Source organism: Pelecanus crispus, chromosome Z, assembly GCF_030463565.1.
Source record: "Pelecanus crispus isolate bPelCri1 chromosome Z, bPelCri1.pri, whole genome shotgun sequence".
Taxonomy (NCBI): domain Eukaryota; kingdom Metazoa; phylum Chordata; class Aves; order Pelecaniformes; family Pelecanidae; genus Pelecanus; species Pelecanus crispus.
The window spans coordinates 80,602,661-80,626,781 of NC_134676.1; the positions used below are offsets into that span (position 1 = coordinate 80,602,661).

Sequence of the window (24,121 nt, forward strand, 5' to 3'; positions counted from 1 at the left end):
CTCCTGGGCTGCATTAGGCAGAACATTGCCAGCAGGTTGTGGGAGGTGATACTTCCTCTCTGCTCAGCACTGGGGAGACACATCTGGGGTGCTGTGTCCACTGCTGGGCTCCCCACTATTAAAAAGACATGGACTTATTGGGTGAGTCCAGTGCAGGGCCCTGATGACTGAGGGACTGGAGAATCTGACCTACAAGGAGATGCTGAGAGAGCTGGGACTGCTCAGCCTGCAGAAGAGAAGGCTCAGGGGGACCTTATCAATGTATATAAATGTCTGATGAGAAGAAACAAGAAAAAGGAGACAGACTCTCTTCATAGGTGCCCACTGACAAGACAAGAGGCAACAGGAACAAATTCAAACACAGGAAATTCCATCTGAATGCAAGAAAAAAGTTTGGGTTTTTTTTTTTTTTTTTTGGGGGGGGGGTTGCTTGTTTGGGGTTTTTTTTGTTTGTTTTTGGTTTGGGGTTTTTTTACTATGAGAATGGTCAAACACTGGAACAGGTTGTCCAGTGAGGTTGTGGAGCCCCATCTATGGAGATACTAAAAACCTGAGTAGACATAGTCCGGGCAACTGGCTCTAGGTGGGCCTGCTTAACTAGATGTGCTCCAGAGGACCCTACCAACTTCAACATTTCTGTGACTCTCTGATTCTGAATAGTTGCAACTCCAGGTTATTTTCAGATCAATGCTCACAGACTGGTAAGTCCTGGTGTAAAAGCAACACAGAAGAGCCCTTCCTAGAGTAGGAATAATCTAACATTGTTCTGTTGACTTTGGAGTGTTATTGATTTACAATGGGTAAGGATATGCCCCTGAAGTACTTCACTTTACCCAGTATTATACAGTGCTACATGAAAAAAAAAAAATTATTCATTGATTTAGCACTTTTTTCTTCTTGGGAGCCATTCTTAAGCAGAACACTTTGTACAAATGTGTGTGCAGTTCACATTTTTTTGATAGAATTAAGTATGAATATATTTCAGTCACAGACAGTCACAGTCTGTTAGAATGATACCTGACATACAAAAATTCTGTCTGTTTTCCTATACCAAATTAAATTTTTGCTGTTAGCTGTATGGATAATCAGTATATTTTAAAAAGTGGAAAAATTTGTAATTGTAGGAATTACACCTTAATTTCCAGGAGAATGTAGAAGCCCAAGGAGACTTTTCATTTTCCACAAAATGCTGTCTTTGCTTACATATGCAGACCATATGTGTAAATGAACACTATGACAGACTGAAGAAGAGCTAAAACCTTAAGTTACTGGAAGCACTCTGGCATTTTACATTCTGTTTGCTTCAGTCATACTTGCACAGAGCAAACATATTGTGTGGAGGTATTGTGAAGGACGGCCACATATCCCAGCTCATTATCTGATTAATTGTCTCATGGTTTGTCTTCAGTAGGCCAAGAGCACCGATTACAGTGTACAGCGTACAGCTGGAGATTACACAGACACAGTAGGTATTTTTCTACATACCCATTTTTTGAATGTATTGGCCTCCTTTTTTTGTCAAGCACATTCTTACTGCCATCTCATCTGCTCTAAAGTTTTTCCCCCCATTAGCAGCTATTGCTTCTTATGTCATCTCTTAAAACATCACTTTTAAATAAAAGCAAAGCCTAAGCCCTCTACAGTCCCTCCCACACAGAGGCACCATTTCACTTGGAATGAATCCTAAATTGTGCCAGAGCTGTGTATGGAACACTGACTTTTTCAGTTTTAAAACTCTGCAGATCTCTAACATGAATATTAAAATCACCGTTGCCCAAAAGGGATGGTATACTACTGCATCCACATTAGCTATAGATCTGGTTTTTGCTAATCAGGCCTTTACCCATACCTAAAAATCTCTAGCTCAAGGAAAGCGGTGCTTTGGATTTGAGCTATTCAACCTCTCATTATATGAACTGGAGTTTGAAGATTGCTGGTGAGCACAATGTGGCGGGGATACAGCTGCAGACTACAAGCTCAACTTCGCACATTTTAGCTACTGGCTATCTCAATCATTCTGCAGTTAATCAAAATGTTTGCTTACTCCATGTAGCTCAAACGTTTTTACTACAATCCGATGTTCTGATCTGAGTGATACTGAGTAACTTGATTGTAGCAACTCATGCTAATTGTTGTTCTGAAGAATAATCCTACAGGCAAGACCAAATCAATGTTTTCGTTCCCACTGAAGGAGTTTAATCAGTGCTTCCACTGAGACAAGGTAACTCATCATGTATTCCTCTTTCTAGTCCATTGCAATGCAAAATCAAACAACAAAAATAGAATTTACAACCCCCCATTTTATTTTTCATTTCAATAGATTTGTAGAATATAGAATGTCAGTGAATATTTCAGATAGTTTTTATCTATTACTAGATAAAAAAAGTAAATTCACAGGATTTATAACTTCCAGATGACTTCTAACTAGACAATAGAATAGCACATTTCTGCCCAGCCCTGGTAAGTTTATAGAGACATTCAGCTCTGAAATCTGATTAACAGAAAACATTTGTCTCCATAAGTTTGTTTCACAAATTTAAAACAAAACAAAATGGATTTTCTTGACCTATTAACATTTTAATTATTATTACTCTGATTTCTGAAGTGTGATTCCAAGTATGTTAGTAGCCAGCCTGGTACTGCAGCACTGAGGTGAAGAACATGATTAATCTTGTTTCATGCTTTCACATAAAATACTGTATGTCAACAGCAAAATCTTTACCAGTTTGCATCAGCAGCAGCTAATGAGCACACAGACACTTCCAGACAAGCAAACTTTTCAAATAATGTTGTGTTAAGCCACAAGTCTCTAGGAGGTGACATGAAAATGAAGTGATTAGTTATGTTCCTTGCCACAGAAGACAGCTTTTCAGACAGTAATGGGAAGAATTGCTACCTATTTGTTGATATGTCCAAACAGATTAAATGCTTTTTATGCTGATGTAGCATCTCAGCCAACAGCAGCACATTATTCTGTTACCATACTGGTCAACACAGTTCATGTGTGTAAGCAATGGCTATCAGAACTAATCAAATATACAGAAATGGGATGTTACGTTCTACTTCTCAACAGTGACATTACCTTTGAGACTATCATGCTCCTCCATTACCAAATCCTCTCTTCATACTTTTATACTAAGGTAGTAAAAATAACTTTTGGCCTTTACTTGCTCTACAAGCTCTGTGCTGAGGACACAGACTGAATAAAGGTAAGCAATTCTTAGGTAGTTTGAGGATCTAAAAAATGGAAACAAAAGGATTTTCAAGTTTTTTCAGCACCTAATAATGACTTGCTTTTCCCAGTGGTAATGTGATTTTGTGACGTAGTGTTTTTAGGAATTGTGTCTAGATGAAAAAGTTTGATGTAGGGAATACAGAGCTGCACTGATAGATCATTGCTCCACTCCCATCTACAAAAAAACAGCTCTAGGGTGCACTGTGGCAATTACAAGCAGGTGAGTCTACTTCAACATCTTGTAAGTTGCTGAGTCTATAATTAAGATCACTAAGTACCTGGATAAAGACAATCTTTTGGAAAAGAGACAACATGACTTCTGTAAATGGCAGTCTTGCCTCACATGACAGAGTTCTTTAATGGTGACAATATGTGTAGGGATAAAGGAAATACAGTGGAAACAGCGTACTTGGATTTCCAGAAAGCATTTAATAAAGTTCCACACAAAAGCCTCTTGCCAGGGAATAGGGAAAAGGTCATACTATAGACAGAAATCTAATTAAAGAACAAGAAATGGCTTTTCAGGATGAAATGTCAGCAGTGGGATCCCCTGAGGATCATTGCTAAAGTCAGTTTTACTCATCAGTGACCTGGAGAAAAGTATGAATGGGGAAATTGTCCACTTTGAAGCTACTAAACTCTCTTGATCAAATGCCACCCTGATCACCAGCTCTAGAAGGACATAGAAAATTGAATGAGTGGTCAAAAGGGTGACAGATGAACCTCAATGTACACAAATGGAAGATACTGCATCTATGAAAAAAACCCTAAAATGTGCCTGCACAATACTGAACTTGGAAATGTCCATTACAAGCGCAAATAGAGATGTCATCATCAGTTATCTGAAGTCATTGTCTCAAAATGCAGTGGCAGCCAAAAAATCCAATAAAAAGTTAGGCATTGAGAACAACACATAAAGTATTATTTTACAGGTATATGAAACTGGTGTGACCACATACCGTGTACAGTTCAGGGCTCTACATCCCAAGAAGGTGTAGAGCTAAAGAAAGTACAGACAATGGCAGAAATTCACAGGGAATCAGCTTAACACATGTAAAAGAAAGTATTTCTCTGCACAGTGGGTAGTGATCTTCTGGAGCCTTCTAGAGGCAGATACAGGATGAACAGGTTCAAAAAGAAAATCAACAAATTCAGACACAGTATGTCCACAGATGATACTAAAGAGACTGACCAGGGGTGTAATCTCTAATATTCCTACAGGAACTGTTGATCTGGAGGAGATACAAAGGGAACAAATGACAGAAACTACCCAAGCCTACATTGTCTCCTTAAATAATATTTGTCATTGCCACAGTCAGAGACATGATGGTAAGCCAAATAGATTGTTAAACTATCTAACCCAATATGATGCTTTTTTATCTTCTTAAGAAATTACCAATAAAATGGTAGTGAAATTTAGCTAAGAATCCATTATGTTATTCATGTAAATAGTCTATTGGAAAACACCTCCCCAAGGAAACACACTGCATACATAATGAATAAGTTTACCAGTTTTACTAAGAATAGAAACTAGACTTTGAAAAGCTACTATTTCAGAAGGCCTCTCCTTTTAATACTGTTTATAAACTCTTTACTTGGTATTCTGTAAAGAAACCTAATTATCCAATAATTTAATATTATACAGGAAAAAAAAAAAAAAGTTTGCTAGGGGATTGCCAAGAAGAGAGTTGTATTTCTAAGCTGACAAACTTAGAAATAATATACCTTTTCCTGAAATTCCTCCAAAATAAACACGGCCAATGAAGCCACTAGATAGCTGTGACTTTTTCATTCCAGCTGTTTAGAGAAGAGATGGAAGATATTAGCGAACATCATCCAGTCACTGAGATCCAAATTGTTTAGCATTTTCCTTTCATAAATAAAGCATAAATAAATATTTGCATTTATTGTGGATAAAATCCTTTCACCTTATTTACAAAATGCCTAGACATTTGAAAAGTATAGATTGACTAAGTAACTTTCACTTATGACTATGTAAAGAGAACTAGTCTCAAAATGTTGTAACAAAAGGCAAATGGGAAGTTACCTGTCAGTAATACATAAATGAGCACAACTCTGTTTACAAATTCATCTTGATCCATTAGCCTCTGATGGCTGAGCCAGGAGACACCACTGTGCTGACAGTGTGTGTATTAAGAAATTCCAAATAAAGTTGCACATGACAAAATTACAATGCAATTACCAAAGCCAAGTTGTTTGATTCTTTTGATTCAGTAAAGTAGCAATAGCACTAAAGTATGTTATTATTTATCCATAATGACTTATCAAAAAACTTTAACACTATGTTATAAAAATTTACGCATCTCAGTTTAAATTCCAAATAACCTCTTCGTCCTATGTTCTCAGTGCCAGAGCAAAAAGCTCACATGACCCTGGAAACATCTTAATGCCTTTCTTGTCTAAGTCTCCCTATGTAAAATTTCTTGTGACTTGAAATCCTTTTGGCTTAACATGGACAACAATATTGCAATGTTGGATGCTGATCTGCTAACTTAACTACAGTAGGATTGACAGAGCAGGGGAATTTGTTTCTCACCTTCTTGTCTTGTGCAAGAGGACACAATCTCAGCACTAAATGAAAATTCACAACAAGGAGGAATGTGTGCACTTAACTACAGTATATCTTCAGCAGGCATGCATTTGCATCTAACACCGCAAATAAGAATGAATTGCAGTTTGGAAAATGGAGCAGCTTGAGTTGAAGGTTTATATGTCTTTCAGGAGCTATAAAGTTTAAGTGAACAAGACTAGTACCTACTTATAAGAGAACCGAATTCCTTCCTTATCTGATCAAATTTGAAATCATTTTATTCGTAGCCCAGCCCCTGATGTACTGGGAATTATGGGTTGCAACTCTTACACTGTCTTCTGAAGGTGCTCCACCATGCATAAAAGATGCCAGTTACATCAGAGACCAGAATTTGCTTTTCCTCAGGCCCCTTATTGGGTCTCAGAACAGCATGATGACATCTCTGCTTTCCCATGAGGAAACACTCTTCTGCATTACATCACTCACACATGCACTGTGGGCAGGTGCAGTTTTTGCTGTTCAAAAAAATTACACTTTTCCTCAACTTTTCATACTGGCTAACTTATGCAACTCCCTACCCAGTAACCTGTCTTGGTGAATTCCTTGGGGTCTACTTCTCCTTGTACTTTGCAGACATAGCAAAGGTGACACAGATATCACTAGGCTAGATGATGAGTGCCAATTAGGCTTTCCATATTGAATCAACCCCACTTTTAAAGTACATTAAGGTGTCTGAAATTAGGATTCTCCATCACTAAATACTAATAATGAACAACATGAAAAAAATACTGTTTCAAACTTTAAACCAATGTGCAATTAATGCTAGAGAGATTTAACTTCTTAGGTGAAAGGGACAAACCCACTACACCTCATTAATAAATCATATTTACTTCCAGTATTTATACTTCTATGTCTAAGACTAAAGCACAGCTTTTAAAAGACATCATGTAACTTGTGCCCCATCTTACCTACAGGGAACTCAGTGGGGGACCACCACCACCTTCAGCAGAGATGAGAAGAGGCAGAACAGATTCCACCATGCGCTTTCGGAAAGTAATTTAATTCTTGAGGATTTTCCACCTGACACTTTTTATTAAGGGAAAAATTTACTATGTCTAAAACTGAACAAAACCCAATACTCACTCAAATTTGCACCTGATGGAAAAGGTAAAGGTATTGTCAAAAAAATTGTGTAAGGACCAGGAGGTAAGAAAAAGAAGAGGAAGAAGTTTCAGTAATCACAGTAAAATCCATATTCAGCTTCCCATACATATGTTTTACTGCTATCCAGAAGAGAATGGACACTTTTTAGAAACAATGAAGGAAAAGAAAGAATCGTATTTGCACACAGTGGAGGTAAGGATTCAAATTTGCTTTCAAAGTTAAAAGGATACTGGGGAATATTTTTCCCAGCAATATTTGCTTTTCTCTAACATTGATGTAATGAATTACAACATGATTACGTTTATGCTATGCCTAGGATGGAATTTCAAAACACGAACAGGTAAAAGTGAATTGCACAAAACCAGGAACAGAGTAATTACGAAATTAGGTTTCAGCAACAGGAACATAAATGGGAATTGTTATTATTAGAATAACAGTAGATACAATATTACAAACTACACACTGAAACTGATTGTCAGTGAAGGCATGCAATGGTACCATCAACTGTACATATTTGCCAACAAAGGAAGATCATATTTATGGGTGATCTCTATCAAACAGATTTTGCTGGATAAGTAATAGATAATAATCTGTCCATCAGTTTTAAAGAGTAAAAGTTTTGTGTCATTCTTTTTTGTAAACAAAATTCCTAAGTAACTATACCAAACCAAGAGCTGGGCAAATTACATTCAGAATTAATATTAGAAAAAAATCACTGATACGGACGAAAAGGGTTTGAGCTAAGAGTAATTCCATCAGCCTTTCTCAGCAAATTAATAATCCTTTATGGTACTTGTGAATTTTTCAATTTTAACTCTACTTCAAACTGAAAACTCACTTGCACTCTTCTAAGTCCCCATTTACATACACCAGGACAGAAATACACAAAGTCTTTCTCCCTCAGTATTGTGGTGCCACAGAATTTTTCATATCTGTTCACCTCCTCATTTATTTTGAAGCATTGACAGCCTTGAGTAAGTAACACTGTAGCTGCTGGTCCTCCAACCTGCAAGAGTGCATCCACATGGGATGGCTCTCAGGCCGATGGCTACTGCCTGTGCAGCTGCCTGCAGCCACAGAGCCATGCCATTTGCCTCTGATCTGACAGGCAATGAACGACTGCCATTCCCTTGCTGAATCCTGAAGAAGCTAGAAAGCAGACTGAGTTGTGATGAACAACATGCTGCTTTGCCTTCAACACAACCAATGATAAGATGCTGGAGATGGTCTGAATTTCTTGTCTTGTAAGTCCTCGGTTCATCTCATGGAACACAACAAATGAGTATGGTGGTGGTCAGGGACTAAAATGGATGTAACCCACTACGATTGCTCATGCCCCTCCTACATATTTTACACACCACTGCACCAAAGCCTGGAACAGGAGCTTTGCTGGACTCTCCATCTGTCCAAAACAGCAGGAGCTATGAATCTTGCCTCAGCAGGAAGTTGATCACCGAACACGTCACATGTTCTTCTCCTGAAAACTGCAGGTTGGAGCTGTGCCAAGCCTGGAGATTTTAGTTCATTTAGGGCTCATGTAGCCATGTTTTATTCCATTTTCTCTTCAGTTGACGTGGATTCTCATCTTTCACTTCTTGGCTTGACTTCCAAGTCCAAATGAATCTCCACAATGTGAATCAACTTTCAAACCTCCAACTTTTGCAAGGTTTATGCTGTACTTGCCTGTAATTCTACACTGTGCCCGGTTTGTTAACTACTGCAAACCTCAAGGTACTCTTATTATGAGGAGTTTGTATGGCTCAAAAGATGTTTTTCCTCTCATTGTTCATTCCTGTGTCCACCAAAGGGTAGCAGCAGACTAGATCATGCTGACTCAGATGGCAAGCTACCCTCCACAGTTAATCGATTTTGAAATAAATGGCCTACATCATACAAATACTAAGCCTTGAAATAAGGCATTTTCCAGTTGGACTAATACATGAAACAGAAAAACAATGGTCCTGTGACTTGGCTTTTGGGAACTTTGTTGAGCCTACTGCAGCTGTAAATTGTTCTTTTCATGTATTTATAATCATTAGTGCTTTTATTGAAGGTGTTTTTCCATACCTTTAAGGGTTTTTTCTGGTCATAATAACTGGTGATTTATTTTCAGCTTGCTTCTACTGGCTACAGTCTGGTTTTTGTTTCTTTTATAGTACCATTTCCTTACCTGCAAATTATTTTTCATTTCTGTGAGGATGTAAAAAAAGAATCTGCTTTATTGACCAGACCAGGAACTTAAAAGCTATAGAGGCTACTTTGAGAATAATAGTGTGATGTAATTTTTCTTGTAAGGCTTAGAAATGCTGAAATATGCATTGTTATAGGCTTTGCCATGCATAAAAATGCACATAAAAATTCTTCCAAAATAGGAACAGTAGATTATTTTTTCTCCTCTACTTTTTGTGAATGTCTATGATTCTGTTACTAAAAAGGTAGGGTCGTATTCGTCCCTCAGCAGGAAGAACAGACAAGTGAAAGACAAGTAGGAAGAGGAATCCCTGACCCCAATGCAACCTTCCTGACTCTTTACTGAGGGTAATTGAGGGGCACCATGAGTCAAGAAAGATACAATGCCCAAGAAAAGCAGATCAGTAGGTTTAAGTAAGAAAACATAGCAAGAAAGTTGCCACAAAAAGGTGGTTCAAGGTGAAATGAGCTGTTACAAAGTCAAGTTGTAGATGTGTGAGTATAGGGTTGAGTTCATATTGTAGTTATTGACACAATCCAAAAGCTACTATTGCACTAGATGACTCATGTAGTAAGGAGACAATTAAATGTGTAAAATATGGCTGTTGTCTGTCAGTTTCTGTCAGGTGTCTGAGTGAAGATTGTATCCTGTACTGCCTAATCAAAGTAAAATATCGAATTTTCAAAGGGAGACTCTGCTGTACAGTACCACTGCAGCAAGATGAAAATGTACCCAAAGGCACAGGGCTGAGGACTTTGTTTCAACATCAAACACTCAGAGATCAGTCTCATTTTCCTGTTGTGTTGAACAGAAGAACTACAATTCTGATCCGTTGAGCTTAATTTTGCACACCTTTGTGTCTTACATGGGATGCCTGGACAAAGAAGGTCTGCAGTGGAAGGGCCAGAGTGTGCTTTGTTGTTTGAAGACTCAATATTAGAAATGTTAGAGTTTGATTAATATTTCTCACTTGGTCAAATACCTGGGAGAACATTTCAACGTTAACAATGTGTTCTGTCATTTCTGTAACATTTTCTTCCACTTTGCACTTTCATACCAATACACTACACAGAAATGCTAGCCAGACAAAATTCCCATAATGGTGTAGTCTCAGCAAACCTCATTAGTTTCAGCAACAGATTTGAGATGGGTTTTGTCCAATGTAAATATAGAAATTGTGTTCCGTCCATGATTAGCTGAAATAGTTAAAAATGTATATAAACCATCACCCTCACTACAGATATATTTAGCCTGTCTTTCAGCATTTATAGAACATCTTAAATAATTTCTGTTTTTATTCTTATAGCATGTTCAAAAAATGACAAATTACCTAGATTGGGTTGAATTACGTGGGTTAAAGTCACATTTAACATGTAAAGGTTTTCCCTCTTGCACTTTCAAAATGTATTTCTAATATGTTTCTGTTCTACGATACTTTTGTAATCCAGGGAGGTCATAAATCAAGTATTACCATTAAATTCATATGAAATTGATACATTTGTTTTAGGCACAACAATTTTTCCATTCTTGCTTTTGTCTGAGCATAACTACACATTATTCCCTAAACTGGCAAGGACATCATATGAATGATAAGTTAACTATCCCAAGTACATTAAAAAAAGTGAATTAATTTCTCTAAGGGCGATATTTGTGTATACATATACCTACACACACACACATATACACATACCTATAAAATCTCCTTAATTTTTCTATGCAAGTTCTGAACTTGTCATCTCAATAATGACAAGCAGGAATGTATATATTTACTGAATTTTTATTCATTGTATTCTTGGCAAATGAGCTGAGAATTCTAGCTTTTAAATTTTATGATCTTTGAAGAGAAACAAACCAACAAAAACCCCAAAATTAAAATAAATGCTTACCTTTGCCTTAAACATGAATTAAAGAACAGTTTCTACTCTCTTGATTAGACTGTGGCTTGATATACATTTTAAACTGGTGTTAAGTCTTGATGTCATGCCCAGGCTCTGTCTCCTGCCATTCCTTTGTACCAGCCCAGTATTTGTGTGTCTGTGAAGTTCACCTGATCGAAGAACTGATTGGGTTCATTAACTACTTTTTTTATTTCTTGGGTCAGTTTTTGCTGGGACAATAAAGCAAACAGGTAAAATCTGTTTAGCAAACAGGTAAGATCTGTCACATCTTTAGATAATTTTTAAGTATAAATGACACTCATTTTTGACATAAATATTTAAATATTCATTTAAATAAAAAAATGCCACTTTGATTTCCACAAACAGGAAGGCAGAAGATGACCAAGTGTGGTAGAAGCACATTAGTGTGCTAAAACATAAACACAGGAAACAAATGAAAATAATGTGAAGATGCACTGCTTAGCAAGATTTCTGACATGCCAGACAAACTAAATTGGTGCACCTGCTCTGAATGCAGTCCTCCTACATATGGGCATGTTGAATACACAGAAAAGGAGGTGAAGAGGCCATAGCATATGTAAAAAATATTTACAGTGACTAATTTGATCTATATTTTTAAAGAAAAAGCATGAGAAAATTTGCCATATGCTTTAATGGCAGCAACTCCTGGCAACCAGCAAAATACAGCTCCAAAATACACAATGGTGAAATTATAATGTGTCCATTGTATAGTACCATCTGCTAGACAAAAAAAAGTGATCAAAAATTACCTGTGGAACTCCTCACAAATTATTGCAATTCACAATCCATGTTGTCATGGGAGATTTTAACAATACAGATTCGTAGTGAATAATGCTAACAGTCTGGCACTGATGAAAGTGGCTCCCTGTTGCCTGCAGGAGAATTTTGTGATCCAGAAAGTAAAAACTTCAACCCCAGGAGAATCTGTCTTGGAAGCAGTACTTATTTATAGGGACTCCAATACTGAGGAAAGCTGTAATGGAGGTAATCATAACTGATAGCTTGTATTCAACACAGAAGCAAGAAATAGGTTCAGAGAGTGCAAGAACAGAAGGAGATGCAGCTGCATCAAGGAAATGCTGAGGCCTTAAGAAATCTGGCAAGTAATATGGAATTAATATAGTTTAGCTTTTGCTTTCAGAGGATGGGAAAAGTTGCTCTCTTTCCATTCTGTGTTTACTAAACATCTGCAGGCAAATTTTGTAAATACCAGATGCTCAGTGAAGTATCTCTTAACAGGTTGATAAGCTTATTCTAGAACAATTTAATATGTTTTGAAGCTGTCAGTACTCTTGCACTCCACATTACCTTGACTTCACCTTAACCCTGTGCTTCCAGCAATGAGAAGCAGCTGGTTTAATGATATTTATGCCTGAATGGCTAAAGATAGCAGTAGCTAGTAAGAAAGAAGGCTGAATTTAAGTCTCTCCAGAAAAAAACCCAAGAGGTCAGGCCAGTGCCTCAAAATAAGAAGGATATGTAAATAAAATGGAAGGAGACCCCAGAGGAGCAGAAGCATTGCTGGGGGTGTGAAGCATATCAGCATATCTCCATGTCTTCTGAGAACTTTCTTTCATGACTGAGCCCTTAGAAAGCAACTCCAAACCTCATCCATGCAAGAAGGAGACTCAGAAGATGGTCAAGGTGGTGCAAATATGGTTCCAAGGTCATTAGGCATTTTAGTGTTATTTTAGTATTCAGTTCCAGACAAGCCTTTCCATCGTACTTCAGCTGCACTAGTTACTAGCAAAGGCTCTTGGGACTAGTCAGAAGGATTTTGGGTGGCTGTCCCACAAGGCTCACAAGACCTGGGTGTAATACAACAGCTGTCTCACACATGGAAAGCGATAAAATGGACGTCTCACACATGAGATAAAATGGAAGGGAATTATTTAGGACATTAGCTAAGAGAAATTAATTATGGTGTGTCCTGGTTTCGGCTGGGATAGAGTTAATTTTCTTCCTAGTAGCAGGCATAGTGCTCTGTTTTGGATTTAGGATGAGAAGAGTGCTGGTAACACACTGATGGTTTAGTTGTTGCTAAGTACTGCTTCTGCTAGTCAAGGACTTTTCAGCTTCCCATGCTCTGCCAGGTGCACAAGAAACTGGGAGGGGGCACAGCCAGGACAGCTGACCCAAACTGCCCAAAGGGCTATTCCATACCATATGACGTCATGCTCAGTATAGAAACTGGGGGGGGTTGGTCGGGTAGCAGCGATCGCTGCTCGGGAACTGTCTGGGTATCGGTCGGCGGGGGGGGTGAGCAATTGCATTGTGCATCACTTGCTTTGTATATTATTATTATTATTGTTATTGTTATTGTTATTGTTATTGTATTGTTACTATTATCATTACTATTTTACTTTATTTCAATTATTAAACTGTTCTTATCTCACCCCAGGAGTGTTTCTCACTCTTACTCCTCCAATTCTCTCCCCCATCCCATTGGGGTAGGGGGAGTGAGCGAGCGGCTGCGTGGTGCTTGGTTGCTGGCTGGGGCTAAACCACGACATGGTGGAATCAAATGGTAAAATTTTAAAAAGAGAGAAAACATAGTGGGAGCATTAGAAAAAACAGTCTGACATAAACTCCTTCAAGGTGATGAGTAACGTGACAAGTCATTATTACAAACCATTGGTATCTGGGATATACCAAACTAGATACAGTATTAGAAAATGCATCCTAGAGAAAAAGCTTGCAATGACAGGAGAACGGAGAGCATGATGTATTTTTAGCCTTTTTTATTCTTGATCTAGGATATTTCACATATTCTGTGATGTGGATTACCAATCTTTGAGCTTTGTGAGGTAATTCTGAGACAGCAGTCAGTAATTTACATAATTAGTGTAACAGTATTTAATCATATGATTACTGTAAATATGTGTAAAACTCTAATGGTGTAATTAGAATGTGTAGTTACTACTTGTAATTACATAATTAGGTATGATGACATAACTAAACTTCTCATGAAAAAAAAGGACATTTACAAGCCCAGCTATAGGAACTGGTAGAGTACACAATTATATTGGTGGTAGAGAAAGAAAAGTTACCATTTCAACGCTAGCTGTGCTAAAGCTAGCTCAAAAGTAGATGAATGCTAAAAGTTTGTGAACTGTGCCATACTAGAAAAATGCATTGACTTTCCTGAACAGGCATAGTTCAGTGATTACAGTCAGTACAAACATTATTCCCACCCTTAATTTTATGGCATTTATTGATAACTCTTCATATGCTTAGCTGAATAACATGAGTATAAGGTGGTATAACAGAAGTATTTAAATATCTACATTGTGTAGCATTTTCTAATTACTGATTTAAGTAATGTATTACTTTTCTCTTAAGCCTTCAAAGCACATCTGATTTCACACTCCTCCCATGATACAGTCCCACAGACACCCAGATTGCTGGTACCTCCATATGCACATCCCTGCCCAGAGAAAGTACAGAAATGAAGCTTTTTACCACTGCACGCCAGTGCTGCATTGCCATAACCCCCCATTTACCACACTATAGAATCATAGAATCATAGAATGGTTTGGGTTGGAAGGGACCTTAAAGATCATCTAGTTGCAACAGCCCTGCCATGGGCAGGGACACCTCCCACTAGGCCAGGTTGCTCAAAGCCCCGTCCAACCTGGCCTTGAACACTTCCAGGGATGGGGCATCCACAGCTTCTCTGGGGTACTTGTGCCAGTGTCTCACCAGCCCCACAGTAAAGAATTTCTTTGTAATATGTAACCTAAACCTACCCTCTTTCAGTTTATAACCTTTACCCCTCATCCTGTCACTACTCTCCCTGATAAAGGGTCCCTCTCCATCTTTTGTGTAGGCTCCTTTTAAGTACTGAAAGGCAGCTATAATGTCTCCCCGTAGCCTTCTCTAGGCTAAACAACCCCAGCTGTCTCAGCCTATACACACTTTGCAGCTGACAAATTAATCGTTACTGCAAAGCACATTTTAAAACTCACTGTCCTTGATCTCTACACCAAAGCAATTTGACTGTTATATAAAGCCTTATTGTAATTATAAAAATTCTTTAACACTCAGCAGAATTATCTTTTCAAATAACATAGTGTTCTTCTCTACGGGCTAGATGATGGAGTCCTGGGTCACAGTTGTGAGCATTTATCTACAGAAGCATCTCCAGAACGATCATTTGACTAGGTGATTGACTTACCAGTGTAAATCCCCAAAGTATGATCCAGAAAGACAGACTGCATATTTTGCAATTCAGTAATGTTTTACTGACAGCAGAAATCTTTCACTATTTCAATATACTGGAAATTTCTATTTTTTGTGCTTATATACACTCTCTTATATGCTCTTCAAAACAAAAAATATGTATGTATATATATACACACACATATAAACCCCAAATCCAGTGTAGTGTATAATATATACAACTTCACACACAAGGTTTACTTTTATATATAATTACATATACTTCTATAAAAAGAAAAAGACATACAAAATAACAGATGATGATCCAGGAAATGCAATGATCACTTCAAGTAATAGCTCTGACTACCCCATTTCTAGCAAAACAGGAGATCGGTTTTATGTGATCTATAATCTGAGCAATGTTCAAGACAAAAAACCAGAAGGGATAAACTCTGAAGACATGGATGAGATTCCTGGTAGAATTCCAAGTGTTAGTTCAATTGAACCTTATAAGGAAATATATGAAGTGATTCACCAACAACTTTTACAGAAAACTTTAATAGAAGTTAATTTTTTACAAATTCTTTCAGGTAGCCATATAGGCCTCTAAAGTTTCTAAAAGAAAATCTTAATCTTTGATTTCTCTCTAGAAGTATATATGTTATGTTGGATGCCTCAAATCTTTTGCCTGTTGCATATATAAAACTGGGAATTCACTGAGGCTACTTCAAAAAATTCCCAGCTTGTCATTTGTGGTTATTGGTCCATGTTGTTTTCTTCTCCATTCTTCCCCATGTATCCACAACGTGAACATGGAAAAATGAATCATATTCTTTAGCTTTGTTATGGTTCATTTATTTAGCATTCAACTTACTTTTTTTTTTTTTTTTTTAAATTTTTCCTGCTACACATAGTAGACCTTCCTTGAACTAGAAATCTCATTTCTTGAATGTGGATGACTCCAGTATTTCAGGTATTTTGAATGTAGTATCTAATACGATAAATGCTAATAGGCAAAAACTTTTCTTTTTCTCCTTAAGGTACCAGACCTGAGATATCTTGGGACTATATTAGCCTTTTTCAACACCACCATCATATTAGCATCCTTTGTTTGACTAAAACACGCAGGCTTTCTTCCCACAGTATTTCAGATCCATGAGCATCTAATATCTGTCATTAACTGTTAAGTTAAGGTATATTGCATTTTGTACCATAGTAGCTTATTCTGTTTTTGTTATTTTGGTCTTCAAGATTATGCAGTCTTTCATATGTGAAAAACTCCTTTGCAGTAACAGCTTTAGGAATTGGACCTTCATAGTGCATTCATAGTCAATATTATTAGTAAAATCACGTGAGATTGTTCCCAGGGCAGAACCTGAAGGAACTTCACTAATGACTTCTCTGTAAGCCCGTGGTCCAACTTTCAGAGGCTGGAGACATGTCAGAGAAAGTAACGTATTTTTGCCCTGCTCTTACACTTGTTGATATCTGCTAATAATCACTGTTGAAGACAGGTGAGATGAACCGCTAGCCTGAATCAGTTTCTGTATTTTTCTGCTTTATACGATTTACTCCTTCCTCTTTGACTCTTAGATGACAATTTTGCATTTTGCAAATCTTTCCATCATATCAGATACTTTACTTGAATGCATGACAGATTTAGTCTCTTAAATTTCTTCCATTTTGTAAAGTTTAAGATGGCTATTTTGAGCATTATTTATTTGTAACTAGAGAAATATTTCCATTGTATACTACAGTTGTTTCTGCAAAAGGAAATATTTATTTGTTTTATTTTAAAAAATAGATGTAAAAGCCTGCAATACTTACTCTGTTGGCAGTTTCTTCCCATAAATTCCCCTGGACATTCACAGGAATAGTTGGCAACAAGATCTGTACATATTCCACCATTCTTGCAGGGTTCAGCTTCACATTCATTTACATCTGCAGGAAGAACACAAGATAATGTCAGGATTAGCAAACAGAAATTATAAAAGCAATAAGCACATATTTTAAACACTAAACCACAACATATTTACACAATTGACATTAGAAGACATACATTCTTTTGCCCAGCAAACATGCTCAGTAAAGGATGTGATTAAACAGGGTGTACTTTAGGAAAAAAACAAAGCAATCTCATATAGAATTAGCTAGTTTCATATACCTACTAAAATTTTGTTATGTCCCATCACACAACAGACTTTGGTTTTGCTCAGGGATTTTCACTGTAACTTCCAAAGGACATGAGGGCCACAAGTCACAGTTTGGCCTTAAATAAATAAATTCAATTAGTTCTAACAGAGTACTCATTAGTGAACCTTGCAACTTCAAGAAATTAGCTACTTCTTTATCAACAGATGCCAGTTAAGAATGTCTCTCAGTTCATCTTAATTCATTAAACATCTAACTGACAAGGTTGTTTAACCATCTAAAAAATTTCCTTTCTGTGCATGAGTTAGTGGACAAATTGAAACTAATAGCTTGTTCTAGAAGCTTGCAAATTTTATTAAATTCAAAAGACAGAAAAGGTGGTTATTTTCATTTGAGTTTCCCTTTCCCAGTACACTTTGTCAAACGCTGCAAGAGTAATACTTCCCTATGTTTTTCAGTGTAGTAAACTTCAAAATTAGATATCAGATTCTTTTTCTCAAATGCAATATAGTATTTTTCAGTCATCATAAATAGGCAGATGAAGGATAACGATATTGCATAATTAAAACTCTCCATCTCTGCATTTATGTTTATTCTGCATGGAGTAGAAACATTGCATGGATTTTACACACCATTTTCTCAAAGGGCTGCATCAATGCATACAGTTAAATATTTAAAAGATGGTAGCCCACACTAACTTCATTAAGAGCTGAAGTCCTCTTGCATTAGACACTGTAAACAGCAAACAGAAAAGCAGTCTTTAGCTTGTACTACAATTTTACTTCACTCAGTTTTGCTTAAGTGCATGTTCATTTTGGATTCAGTTGCTAATAAAGTGCACATGAATAAGTTCAAATGAGGAGACACTTAACAAAGATGAACTAGTTGCATTCACTGGTGGGCACAATGTCCTATGAATTGAAGTAATACTCCTCGCTGTTGTGTTGAATCTGCTTCTGTCCCCAAAAGGCAAACCTGGCTTGTACTGGCATATAAAAATTAAAGAAGATGCTACATAAATGTCTAAACTTGATGCAATAAGGCTTGTGTCTTATGAAGTTCAACAAGAGGAAATGCAAAGCCTTGCATCTGCCCCTAGGGAGGAACAGCCCCATGCATCAGTACATGCTGGGGGGCCAACCAGCTGGAAAGCATCTTGGCAGAGAAGGACCTGTGGGTCCTGGTGGACAACAAGTTGACCACGAGACAGCAATGCACCCTCATGACAAAGAAGGTGTCACGGTTCAGCCCCAGCCAGCAACTCAGCACCATGCAGCTGCTCGCTCCCTCGCCCTGCCCCGGTGGGATGGCGGAGAGAATTGAAGGAGTAAGAGTGAGAAACACTCCTGGGTTGAGATAAGAACAGTTTAATAGTTGAAATAAACTAAAATAGTAATGATAATAATAACAATATAATAATAATAATAATAACAATAACAATATACAAAGCAAGTGATGCACAATGCAATTACTCACTACCCCGTCCGTGCTTCCAGGTATCCACCCCTTATTCTATACCATCTACGTCATGCACAGGTCCTACCCCTTTCCAATGTGTTCTAATTAATCACCACCACTTTCCCTATCTTGATATATACACACAGATATCATTCCTTTCATCTGTGGGCCATCCCTCTAAAATGTCCATTGAGTTCATTTAGTCCATGACTTTGGATTCCATCTGTCATAACAGTCTTTCAGAGCAGAAGAGTTGGTGTGCAGTGTTGGATTGTTGCATGCTGAAGCCAGTTCTCATTCCAACACTGTTTCATCAAAGTTCATTCTCATTAAGCTGGGCAATTCTTACTGTAATACCATTGATGTGGCATATAGCAACCATATCAGCAAGACTCGCTCACCCTTTAACAGTCCCATAGGGCCAGTGCAAAAGTCTAATGGGCAGTGGAGACTAAGAGTGGACTAGCATGGCCCGAACGAAGTCACGCTGCCACTGAGTGCTGCCGTGCCAGACATGCTAGAACTTCAATACGAACCGCAGTCAAAGGCAGCCAAGTGGTATGCCACAATTGACATCACTAATGCGTTTTTCTCCATCCCTTTGGCAGCAGAGTGCAGGCCCCAGTTTGCTTTTACTTGGAGGGGTGTTCAGTACACCTGGAATTGGCTGCCCCACGGGTGGAAGCATGGCCCTACGTTGGGCGCCAAAAAGGATTGTCGTGGTTTAGCCCCAGCCAGCAACCAAGCACCACGCAGCCGCTTGCTCACTCCCCCTACCCCGATGGGATGGGGGAGAGAATTGGAGGAGTAAGAGTGAGAAACACTCCTGGGTTGAGATAAGAGCAGTTTAATAATTGAAATAAAGTAAAATAGTAATGATAATAACAACAATATAACAACAATAACAATAACAATACTAACAATAACAATAATAATAATAATAATAATAATAATATACAAAGCAAGTGATGCACAATGCAATTGCTCACCACCTGCTGACTGATACCCAGACAGTTCCCAGCAGCGATTGCTGCTCCCCGGCCAACCCCCCCCAGTTTCTATACTGAGCATGACGCCATACGGTATGGAATAGCCCTTTGGGCAGTTTGGATCAACTATTCTGGCTGAGAATGCTCTGCCTAATGTAGCCTGGGAGGCTGTTGGCCTTCTGTCCTGGTTTCTGCTGAGATAGAGTTAATTTTCTTCCTAGTAGCTGGCATAGTGCTGTGTTTTGGATTTAGCAGAAGAATGTTGATAACATGCTGATGGTTTAGTTGTTGCTAAGTACTGCTTGTGCTAGTCAAGGACTTTTCAGCTTCCCATGCTCTGCCAGCTGCACAAGAAGCTGGGAGGGGGCACAGCCAGGACAGCTGACCCAAGCTGCCCAAAGGGCTATTCCATACCATATGGTGTCATGCTCAGTATAGAAACTGGGGGGGGTTGGCTGGGGAGCAGTGATCACTGCTTGGGAACTGTCTGGGTATCGGTTGGCTGGTGGTGAGCAATTGCATTGTGCATCACTTGCTTTGTATATTATTATTACTGTTATTATTATATTGCTATTATTACCACTACTATTTTAGTTTATTTCAATTATTAAACTGTTCTTTTCTCAACCCAGGAGTTTTTCTCAGTCTTATTCCTCCGATTCTCTCCCCTATCCCACCGGGGCAGGGGGAGGGTGAGCAAGTGGCTGCGTGGTGCTTAGCTGATGGCTGGGGTTTAACCACGACAGCAAGAAATAAAACCTGCCAAGGGAAATGACCAAAGAACAGACCTGCTCAATTCTAAATTAAATTCTTTATATGTATTTATGAAATTTAACAAGATTTTTCAGCTCCCTATTTGCCTTTTTAAGCAAAGCCCATTAAGCTTATGTTTTCATTGGGTTATTCATCATTTCAATACAGGCTAACACATTTGTGGGAAAAAAATATCAAGGTCACTGTGAACTAAAAAATTATTAAGTGAACATATGAACTATCCCTTACTTGGTGAAATAAAGGTAGTAATTTATCCTCTTAAAAGCTTTTCTGTGTAAAGATAATATCTTCTCAAGATATTCAATTTTTTCTAATTTGCCATTCATATTGAAATATGCAGGAAAAAATGCACAAATTTCCACAATATTTTATATTGTCTATGCAATATGTAGTAAACAGACTGAAGCTTAAGTACCAAATATTTTAAAGCAATCCTCACATTCTATCCCTATGGAGCAATTAGCAGTGACCAGTGCAGAAAGATGGAATTTTTTTATTATTATCTTTGTTACTTGGATCCTACAGTGATTTTTCTCCCAGCTATTTGAGAACATTTAGTCCCATCAGTTCAAACAAATATGTCATATTTGCTCAATGAGAAGAGACTAGCACATTGTAGCATCATGTTTGATACCAGAACAGATATTTAGCTGGAAAGATAATGAACTGATCTGTGTTAAAGAAAGAAGCATAAGTTCTACAGAATTATTAATTTACTATTCATTATTTCATTTGATTGAATGTGCAGATGTAGCACATTTAATTAAAAGTGGTTCCTGCAAACTGTGGTCAGATTTTGTTCAAATTCCTAGATGTGCCAATTATGATACTAAACTTTGCACCAGCTGGTGTGTTTGTTTCTTCTGAAATACATATATTCCCTTTTAAACTTTGTCATATTGTCATGATTACAAGTAAATTTGTATAGAAATTTTAAAATGCCAGAGTTTCTGGAGTAGTTGCTCCAAAGACAATAAATGTTCTTAAAGAAAAGCTCTCTGTATGTTGTCAGATACGAATTCTTCACTGACTACGCAATCAACTTACCTACACAAGAAGGATGTGCTTTCAATGTAAATTAACTAATTCAAAGTAAAATCACTGTATGTCCGTCCTCAGAGACGGACCTAACAAGGCTGTTTAATTACTGAGTGAAATGGGCTCCTGAAGAGGTTTAGGTGCCAGCACCAGAGAAGCCTGTATTTCTAAATAGTGTCCAGGTTAGTTAAGGAAAAAAAAAACCCAACCAAAAAACGCAAACCAAAAAACCCATCCTCCCCATGTCCAGTCCCCCAAGATTTCTCTAATGAAGATGGATTCTGAAATTGATAGTGGTGCAGGAACAAGGAAACACTGACCATTTTCTGAAAATAGATTTTTCCTTGAATAATAGCTTGAAGGGCTAAGACAGTTGATTAGGAAGTAAAGGTTTCTTTTTATGTTGAAGATGATTAAATTTATACTTCCTACCTTTAAGATCAAACCATAACTACAAAGCTATTAAACATGCTTCTATTTGAAGCACAGCAATTGTGTGACCTGGAACAGAAGTATGCTGTCAGAAACTAGGCAAATAAGAGAGAACTTTGTTATATTACATAGTGATGTGGAGAATCATCGTAAGGCAGAATTCGGGGGTTTTGTTCTTTGCTGGATTATAAGGTTTTTTTTAATCCTCTAAGTATTTAATAGAACATGAATAAAAACTAGTACTGTACATGCAAACATAATATAATGAAAAATACATAATCCTAATTTTTTACTTTACCTGTTAGAGTCACGTGTTTTCCTGAAAAATTACCCCACATGAAATGGATATATAAATTATGTAACTGTTATAATAAAAAATGTGACTATTATTTCTAGTAATTTGAGTTCTTCAGCAAGCTAGTTGGTATAAATACGACTTTTAGTGATGAAGGGACTGATAAGCTCAATGAGTTGTTTTTGCCAACGCAGCTTGTGTTTTGGCTGCAAATGCACACCAGTATCTTGTTCCTGTCACCTGCTTGCTTGTTCTGTACTTAGCCCAAATTCCTGGTTGCTGCCACCTAAACCCTTGCTTCTGATCCAGGACTACCTTTTGCAGTACAGACTTCCTGAAGTTCCCTCCTGCTGACAAGCACGTTCTTTCCTTATCCTTTCATTTTATACTCATTTTGGCTTCCTGATCACACTTGGTCTGCTCATCTCAACTCCAGGTCATGTTTTTAATCATTCTTCTATCTTGATAGGATGGTTCACCCATCACAGCCACAGCATCTAGGTTCAAGTGTCCATACTGGAAGTCAACTTGGCCCTTATTAGGAGCACTGCTTTGACATAACCCAGTTATGCCTTACTAATATTGCAATTTTTTTTTTTTCCCATAATAAAGTCAATTTAGTATATAGAAAACAGATGGGAACAGAAGATCAACTGGTTATAACCTCTGTATCATAACTGGCTTCTATGAAGACCCACAACCATACACTAGATAAAGATCAAGTCACAATTTGAGAAAGAAAGCCAGAAAACTTAGAAACTACCCAACTTGGTTCTATTTCAAAATAAAAGTTGTTGATAACTAACAATGTATTCAAATACCTTTACATTTGGAAAATGGTAAGGCATGAAGTGGAGAAACACCTAGTATGGAATAATTATCTTTTAGCTGGAGCTTAGTCTAGGCTTTTCTTGTAGTTGCTTGATGGTTCTTGATAGATTTTTAAAATGCGTTCTCCATATTTTTTCTTTATTTTATATCGATCCTGAAAGATTTCATTACACAAATAAGTACTATATCAGTAAGACACACAGTGTATGATCTTGCTTGCAGAACTTTGTAATATCCTGTTATTGTTTAAACATGAGATTTCAGATATTCAAAATTTTCATTATTACTTTCCTAACAAATACCATGAAAGTAAGATTATAGACTCTTTTTTGTTATTACAGATTTGTACCAATTCGCTCAAGCACCATATATTTTTATAAGACATTAAATGGTAACCTCCATTAAAAAAAGTGAAATTATACCTGTTTTATTTGGTAAAGAATCTGACTCAAGAGATTCAATAGAATTTAATATGGCTATCTTAACAGTGAGCTACTCAGTTAAATGATAAAATTTGAAGGATTACAACAATTCACAGAAGGACACATCTCCTTTAAGAGTAGGAAACTTTTGGTAAAATATATATAGAAAAAAAAGTAATTAAAATGTTCTTTTTCATATTCTTGTTTACTAAAACAATCCTAAATTGTAAAGGTCTCCTAAACAACGACAACCTCTTTTTTTTTTTTTTTCTAAAAACCTACCAAAAAAAAAAAAAGTTTCTAAACAGAATGAATAAGCATCACCAAAAAGTTTGCAAGCACAGGTAGATCATCTTCAATTTTTGCTTAAAAGATACACAAGGTAAGTAATTGCCATGATAATAACTCATTTTCTTAATGTTAATTAAAGGTTTAAGAAAGTTTCTGACTTGTTTCTGAAGAATTTTTTGGCTGTAATTCATGTAAACAAAACATAAGCTGTAACTTCAG

At 37.3% G+C, this 24,121-nt stretch overlaps 1 protein-coding gene across 1 annotated transcript in view; it reads right to left on the reverse strand.

Moving 5' to 3' along the window:
- Positions 1 to 24,121, reverse strand: part of EDIL3 (EGF like repeats and discoidin domains 3) — a 160,864-nt gene that overhangs the window by 100,544 nt on the left and 36,199 nt on the right. Inside the window, exon 4 of the mRNA XM_075727116.1 lies at positions 17,049 to 17,162. Within this exon, the coding sequence (XP_075583231.1) occupies positions 17,049 to 17,162 (114 nt within the window). The remainder of the gene's footprint in view (positions 1 to 17,048; positions 17,163 to 24,121) is intronic.